The sequence below is a fragment of the Egretta garzetta genome, unplaced genomic scaffold (assembly GCF_000687185.1).
Source record: "Egretta garzetta isolate BGI_Z169 unplaced genomic scaffold, ASM68718v1 scaffold350, whole genome shotgun sequence".
NCBI classification, from domain to species: Eukaryota; Metazoa; Chordata; class Aves; order Pelecaniformes; family Ardeidae; genus Egretta; species Egretta garzetta.
In genome coordinates, this window is record NW_009258273.1 from 279,222 (window position 1) to 287,694 (window position 8,473).

Here is an 8,473-nt window from a genome sequence, read left to right on the forward strand (position 1 = left end):
CGGCAGAGAGAAGCGGAAGCAAAGCACCGGCAAGCGAATACTCGCTACCGACTGCGGGAAGAGGAACCAGTGCCGCTCACAAACCAGTCACCCCGCTTCACTGAGGTCTTTGCGTCGCTGATACGGCAGGAGGCCAGCGCCGCTCGGATGAACCAGCGCTTTGGTAGCTGCCAGCTCCAAACAGGAAGTTTTTAAGTTATCATTTCATTCTTCCACGCAGGCCGAGGACATCCCTCTTCGTCCACGCTTGGGATGTATTTCCACTTGCAAGCTTCGCTCCAGCGTCTTCGTGCGGAGCTCTGAGCACCTCCGTGGCGCTCAGCAGACTGGCAAGGCACCTCCTATTTTCCCTTCTTGCTAACCCCACCAAGCAACGGTGCCCAAGCCCCAGCGGCGAGTGAGTAACCTACCGGTTGGTAGTTGATGGCTGGATTCATGCTTGGAGTTGTAGTGCGGATGAGGCCAGGTTTAGGAGGAACCCGCTGCCCTTGTAACTGGGCAGGGTTCGGAGCAATCACACGCTGCGACATAAGCATATGGGGCAGGGTCGTATTTGTGGCAGACCTAATGACACTGTGACCCTGTCGAGAAAGGAAACAAGAAATGAATTTAAAAAAAGAAGGATTTGAGGCAAACCAGAATTTTTAGTTCCCTGATCAGGCTCTTGCAACAGCAGAGCACTTCTGTAATTCCAGTTGACTTCTAACGCAAGGCACCGCTCAAAAAACTTAACTTTTCCTCTAATTGTCCTTTATTTTCAATAATCACGGCCGTTTTGCCTGGAGGGAGGATGTCTCACGTCAACATACTCCTATTTTTTGCAGAGAGGCTGGAATTGCACCCGAGTCAAGAAAAGGGGTAGGAATCTCGTGGAGCAACTGCTTCCCAGGAGCCAGCCAGCTCCCTGGGAAGAGGACGGACCTCCAGGATCTAGGCTGGGATGTTTTGGAAGGTAATTTTCAAGACAGACACTCACGGCCTATCTTTGCATTAAAAACCAACCCAGTCGATTTGATTGATGTGGAAAAATGCAAGGGGAAAAGAGGGCATTTAAAAAAAAAAAAAAAAAAAAGAAAGAAAAAAAGAGGCGGCTGTTTGCCAGCTGCACGGAGCTATGAAACCCAGAATTCACACCGGTGCTGGAGTTCAAAGCCAAACAGTTATAAGAGTCCTGACTAACAGGGAGATGGGTGTTTGCCGTTGGTGCAGGAATGCAGAGGCGTGTTACAAACCTCAATCCCGGGAAGCCAGAAACATGACACCGGGATTGGAAAGACCTGAGCTCAGGCTGAGCCAGGGCTTAACCTACCCAAGGCTTCTCCTAACACTCAGCTCACAGCAAGGTCTTCGCGTCTCTGAGCGCCGCCAGAGCGGCTCCAAGGGGGGGATGAGAGGTAGAAGGGCTCACTTTTTTTTATCAGAGATGATCTTAAAACATTCAACACCTCCCGTCTGACAACCTCCGTCTTCCCCTTCCCCCTTTCTTTTTTTTTGTGTTCTGGCTTGCTCCAGATGAGGCTCTTCGCTGTCACACATAAGAAAAACTTCACAAAGACTGTGCAAACAATGCATTTCCTCTTCTCCTAAAGCCCATTTCCTTCACCAGCCCGATCCCACTGCGAAGCCACAATAGACTTGACCCGGAATCGTTGCCATAGCGAAGAAAACAAATGCCACAAACAAAGATGATGGTTAATGGAGGGAGTAAATGATCAGCGAGATTGAAATGAGACCTCTTTTGGCAAAAGCAAGAGAGAAAGCTACGGGCAGGCAGAGACGCTGGAGGATCACCTCCATCCTCGTCCCACACACCATCTTCCCAGCGTCTGGGTTCACAACTGCGTCGCTGGGACTTTGTATATCCCAATATGTTATCAAAGAAATACAACGGACAGCCGCCTGCTGAAAGGACAAAAGTCCATTTCCTGATGCTACAGAGCTCGGGGAAAAGGAATGCTTGGGGAGGGGTACGAGCGTGCCCCAAGGTGGCAGGGGACCCCAAGCCCCAGGAGAGAAATCCCCCTCGCCCGTCAGCGTCAACACCCCGCTCCACGCGCCGAGTGCCCTCCTTCCAGTGAGCTCATACCGTTGGCTTCTTGTTTACCCGTGCAACATTAAACAACTGTGTCATCTAGAATTAGCATTCTTCCAGCGCGCAGGCAGAAAGGCAGCCGTGTCAGACGGCACCCTGCTCTGCCTATAGCGCTTTCCCAAAGAAGGTAAACATTTTAATTCCCTGTTTTGTTTGCATTTTTCTTCACCTTCTTCCTCTGGCCACCCTGCCCTGTTTCAAAAAGCAGCTCTGCTGACCGGCCATTCCTTTGGGTACGAGCAAATGAGCGGTTTTCTCCCTGCAGCCCCAGAACCTGCATTACCAAGCAGCAGGCAACCTTCTTCAGGGCCACCACATCTAAATTCAGTTCCTTCCACCACACGCGAGCTGAATCGTTGGCTGGACTAACCTCCAGACCTCCCTGCTGAACAATCTGCCACTTCCGAAGCAGCAGAGCACCCAGACCTCCCCACGCACATCATGCAAGGGGCCGAGAGCTGGGACAGGCACCAAGTGTTATGGGGATGGCTCAGTCTCCGCTGATCAGCTTCAGAGGTGACCTCGCCTGCAGAGGGAACCTCCCAGACCAACTGTGGGACACCAGAGTGTCCTACTCATGGTGCCGAGAACTGCCAGCATTTATCTGCCTCTTGGAAAAAGCATCTCAGTCAAGCAGAGACAAACGTGCAGCGCTGTGCATGCACCAAGCAAAATTACAGTCTTTTGCACAGAAAACGGGTGTCAGGAAGGCTCACCTGTAATGTCCTTAAGTTCTGAGGCTCAACCCCCTGAGCTCCAGGCCTGGAGGGAAGCTTGGACAGTCCCTGCTGTCCCACGTGAGCAGGAGATGGCTGGACAATAGACGCTGCATTCTGGACAACTGGAGTCTAGATTGAAAGAAAATGAGAACTGGCATCAGCGCCTGGTGCTTGGAAAGGAAATCCATCGACAGACTCGCCGCGGAGCAAGCCTCATCCATGCTACACGGAATACTGATACTTCAGAGCTGCATGGATTTATCTTCTCAGCTGGCCCCGAGAGCAGTATGCTAGGTAGGACGGGCTGCGGATTTGCTACGGACACACTTTGGTAAGAAATATCACACAGGAGGACAAACGTGGAATAAAAAGGAAGGTCCAAGAGCAGAGCAAGTCTTTGTGTCCGCCCGCTAACAGGCTTCTGTGAGGCCAAGCACCTTCTCCTTATCCCACCCAGCCCCAGAGCTTCACCTTCTGTACCACATTCTCCTTTTGCAGCTGACTTTGCCTCAGTTTCTTCAGCAACACAAGCCTGGCCTCCTCCAGCCGTAGCTCATCCCGAAGCTGCTTGATCAGCTGCTGTCGCTCCTCTATGCTTTTACCCTAGAGAGAGGCAGAAAAATCAGTGAAAACTCAAACAGCTGCTGTGCCTTGGTGGCGAGAGAGTGAGGAAGCTTTAATACATGCGAGAATTTGTACCACAGGTAAACAAGGATGTAAGAGCTGGATCGTTGGGCCCAGAAGTTACCGCATGGCTCAGAAAGCCCCTTAGCTCCCAAATCCTCCAGAAAAGCAGAAATCCCCTGCAGCAGAACGGTGCCCCACCGGAGCAGCCGCCTGGGACAGCCGGGAAACCCCTTACCTTAAACATTTCAAGATTTGCTGCTTTAAGTCTTTCCTCCATACGAGAGCTGGAACGGGGACTGGATGCCTCATTATCGGAGAGGACAATTATATCTGGCGAAGGGGTTAATCGTCCCCTGTCCTGGTCACTGCGTAACAGAAAGGATAAAAGAAAGAAAAGACTGAGCCACAACACCACGACATCGGCAGCAAATCTGGGAGCGGGACAAACCCCCCTCCTCTCCGCCGCCATGGATGCAAACCGGAGCTCGGCACGGCTCCCCGTGCCCGCAGAGCCGACGAGCACCAGCGGGGTGCCGGCGTTCGGACAGAAGCATCGTCCGCTCGCAGGAGGGAAAAGACTCATTCAAACCCCGTTTTCTTCAGCAGGGGGAAAGGTGGGGGTGTTTTCAGCGCAAGGTAGGCAACATGATGCAAACCCTATCTTGCGAGACAACCGGTCGGGTGTTAATAACGAGCCATATAGGAACTAAATAGGGAGATACAGCCGTAGCCAGGTGCTGAGATGAGAGGGAATGGGGGCCTGGTATCGTTCATACTTACTCAGGAAGATCACCACGGTGCTGGTGATGGGAACGGGCTAAGTCCCCCAGTTAACAGAAATGTAAATACTCCGAGCCTGTCTCAATACAAATCTATTTGAAAAGGTCATTCCATAAAGGAAAATCTGAATAAATACCCTGTGTAGAGTCAAAAGATCCAATTGAATCGTGACCTAGAAATCAGTAAACGAAAGGAGCAGCAATGACAACAGCCCATCACTGGGAAAAAAACTAAAAAAAAAACCCCAAAAACCTAATCAATGCTATAATCCAGCAGTATCCAAGCACCGCACCGCTCGTGGTGGCATCATTCAGAGTAAGGAGACACCAATAAAAGCCCTTTGCTATCAACAATTTAACGTAATGGTGTTTGGAGAGCCTTGGAAAAATGCTAACCAGCCCGGTGTGAAGCAGCACGAGCAGTGGGGTTATAAAGGTGTCGGGCGCGCTGCCTCCGAGGCGGACAGGCTTATCGCTCTCGGACTCACTGGAAGGTCTTTCGTCTGAGGCTGTGGAGGGGGAGGAGATGCAGAGATTATCTTAGCCAAAACTTTTCTCTTTGAACACCCAGGAAGCAGCACGGAGCTGAATCCCAGCTCCCAGGCTCGGCCGCTCTGAGGGCGGTGGGTCTGGAGGGGATGCTCGGAGCGGGATGCTGGCTCACAGGGGGGGTTTGCTTTTGGGCAGCTTCATCTCCCGAATGTTACAGCCACTGCCGTGGGCATTTCGAAGCTCTAGTGCTGCGTAGCTGGTCCCCTTCTCCAGCCATTGCACATCCACTGCAAACCCCATCCATCATGGAGTTTGCAAGTCGCTCTTCAGCTGGAGAAATGCCCCCAGCAGCGTGGCTCCAAACCAGAAAAAAAAAACCTAAAATAAGAAATCAAAGCTGTGAAAGCTCTCAGCTGAGCCCAAAAGCGCCGGGACGGGGCTCTGCACGGTATTTGTGGGTTCATTATTTCAGAGCCCTCAATAACCTCTTTGTGGGCCATCGAATGTGGTATCTGCTGATCAACAGATACCCTGTTCTCGTGAATCTCCTTCCAGTGCCCCACGGACACTGGGTGTGCGACCCAAACCAGGGGTTTTCCAGCCGCTGCTTCCTCTCCGGAGCAGAGGAGGAGGTTTCTCAGGTCGCCGGTGGCAGGGGGTGTTTCTAGCTAGGGCTGAGTTTGTGGTCTGTCCCAGCAGCGTGGATGGCAGAGAAGGTCCAGAGCATCCTATGGACACAAAGCCAACGCGAGCCGGTCCAGGCAAACCAAGCCGCATCCGAGGAGTTTTATATTTAGCTGGCCAAGAGCAAGAGCTGCTTTTGGATGAGTCTTCAACAGCTCTTGAGCGGCCCATTGCCCTCCCACGGCATTTTATCTGGCTTCTGCCGTGCTCTACCCAAGGTGCCTATCTTCCAATTATCCGTTAGGGCACGTCTATACACGAAACCGCTTGGGAATAAACACGTCCTCGCAACGAAGCAGGTACCCCGGGTCAACTGGCAGCCGCCATTCCCCAAAGGGAGTTTCAACTGTCAACAAATACTGCCATGACCAAGTGTTTGGATAGAAGGCTCTCCGGCACGTCAAAAATCAAACGTGTCAGGCTTCAGCTGAAGGTCCCTTCCCCCATCAGCATCAGGGCCGCTCGCACGGACCCCGCAGGCACCAAAACCAAGCCTCTGGATGCACTTTGAGCAACAGCATCCCAAAGTCTCGGACCAGAGAGACTGAAGGCAACCAAGCCTCGAGCCCAACAACTCTTCTTGCTCCTCTTGCATCCTTGGCCACATCTCGGGCACACCCAGAGTAATAAACCATCGGATTTTGGTTGAGGATTTTCCAAAACGCGGGCTGTCGTTACGGCTGCTGGTGATTATTTCGCACAAGCATCCAGATACATCCAGGCTGTTTTATTTACATTCCATCGAGGGGAAAAAAGCAAAGCCAGCGTCAAAACCAGACAGGGGAAAACAGGGCCATCTGCAAAGAATTGCTGAATATGTCAGGGTTGTTTTATTTACTTTTGTCAAGGGAAGAGCCTAATTACAACAAAACTACTGGAAGAAGGGCTACGCTGATGGCGCAGGAGGCGGGCGGAGGTGAGAAGATGTGGAGCACATTCCTAAGTAAGCTCCAGCTTAGTGACCCCTTATCAGCTGGTTCGGAAACTTAAAACACCCCCAGCCTTATTTCTCTTGCTAGAGACTTTCTGCACTCACTTATTTCAAAACTCGTAGCAGAATTTTTCTACCTCTTTTTTGGACTGATTTCTTTTCAGTCATAGTTAGTGATTGAGCATCCGTATCCGATGCTGGGACCTAACCAGATTCCCCATGTCTTGTACAATATTCAAGCAACTCAGCTGAGCACGCAGCCCTCCGCAGCACCCGACGCTCGCCTGCCAGCTCTTCGGGGAGAAGACAACCTGCATAGTAACTTACCCATGGTTATTCCTCCAGCATTTAACCCCTCAAGAGCTTAAACCCATTTGCCAAGTGGCTGAGTATCACCCGTGTTGTCTCACCCACAAGGCTTTTTGGGAGAATTGCATTTTTCAGAGGTGCAACACCCCAATGACGTGCTTGGAGCAGGACACGAGTAAACCCCGGGCACCTACAAAGGGTGCTGCTTGTACCCGAATGTTCCCAAGGGCGCAGATAAAACACAATAATCGTGTCTCTGCCTCACCGCGTGCAATTCTTCAGATTTTATGGGAGGCTGAACCAGCTGCAGAAGGGACCGGGCAGATTTAAGCCACATGTATCGTCATTAAAGAAAAATAATCCAGGTGGTTTTCTCCTTCCCACCTCTGACACTCCAGGTCTGTTCACCATTTCTGATGCTCTGCAAGCCAGGGTGTGACAGAGAAGAAAGTGCCTCTGAAGGCATTAATCTGTATAATATTTACTATACTGACAGCACCCAGAAGGGGCTTAAAGCATTGAGATCCCCTGCCTTCAAATCCCCCATCCAGCCCCCATTGAGACAGGAGCCCCCCAGAAACGCCCCCCCTCATTATCCAAAAGCCGCCGCCAACACAAAAAAGACCCCAAAATAACGCATCAACGAAGACAAACAATCCTGGTTTTGCTAAATCACGATCCCGGTTCCTCGATGAACAGGGAGAATGAGAAGAGAGAACGCTGGCAACAGGCACCCCGGTGCGCCCACCACCGCCCTGCTGAAGCAGTGAAACGTCCCGTACGTCCACATGCAAAGACGTACTCAACCAGTTGGGACACTGGCATCTATCTCCTGGCCCGTGAATGCAGCTCCTGCTGTTGCAGGCTGCAGCTTTGCAGAGGAATTACCACCAACTCCTGCCAACACGCTTCAACTGCAAATACCTGGCTCCTCAGCAAGGTGCAGTCGTTCATCTGAAGCACCAAGACAATACAGACTCGTAGAAGGGGTTGGGTTGGGAGGGAGCCTCAGAGCTCATCCAGTGCCACCCCCCGCCACGGGCAGGGACCTCTCCTGTGCTCCCAGCCCTGGCCAACCTGACCTGGGACGGCCCCAGGGATGGGGCATCCACCACCTCTCTGGGCAGCCCAACACATTTCTTCCTTCCATCTGGCCGGAATCTCCCCTCTCTCAGTTCAAACCCATCGCCCCTTCCCCTATCGCCCTGGGATCGTTCCCGTGGCCTCTTCTGACCCCACTCCAGCAGGACCACCTCTTTCCTGCACTGGGGACCCCAGGGCTGGATGCAGGGCCCTGGGGCTCTCACCAGAGTGGAGCTGAGGGGGAGCATCCCCTCCCTTGCCCTGCGTGCACCACTGCTGGCGACGCAGCCCAAGGGACGCTTGGCTTTCTGGGCTGCCAGCACCCGTTGCCGGCTCGTGTCCGGCTTTTCATCCACAAAAACACCAGGGGAAGGTCTCAGCACTTTGCACCTACTTAGAACAGGACTCCTCCATCCTGCTCCTCAGCCTGTTTGCCAAGCCTGCGCTGGCTCAATATCCAAATCAAGCCAAAATCAAAATTGATAACATTTTTTTCCTTCTCCCTCCCAAGAAAGCTGAAATAAGAACAGCGGGGGGATGCAGTGGTGCTGTGCAGCACACGGGACGGGCTCTCACGTGCGACCCTCAACTCCCCCAGGCAGAACCTGGCTGCAGGCGTTGGCTGCGGAAACCGAGTTGCCAGAGTTCACCGATGATAAAAATCAGGTGTGCGCAGGCTGCACATACGGAGAGAGCGAAGAACGCCAAAGCTTCTCCTGGAAAACAGACGCAGCTCACCAGCACTCCATCGCTCAAG

General features: G+C 52.4%; 1 protein-coding gene across 3 annotated transcripts in view; it reads right to left on the reverse strand.

Annotated features, from left to right (window-relative positions):
* The window catches only part of GATAD2B (GATA zinc finger domain containing 2B), a 38,015-nt gene that overhangs the window by 8,429 nt on the left and 21,113 nt on the right, over positions 1-8,473 (reverse strand). For all 3 annotated transcript variants that reach the window (XM_035890592.1, XM_035890591.1, XM_035890584.1), the window contains exons 3-6: positions 3,674-3,803; positions 3,283-3,414; positions 2,809-2,940; positions 411-581 (exon numbers count right to left, since the gene is read on the reverse strand). In XM_035890592.1, the coding sequence (XP_035746485.1) occupies positions 411-581; positions 2,809-2,940; positions 3,283-3,414; positions 3,674-3,803 (565 nt within the window). The remainder of the gene's footprint in view (positions 1-410; positions 582-2,808; positions 2,941-3,282; positions 3,415-3,673; positions 3,804-8,473) is intronic.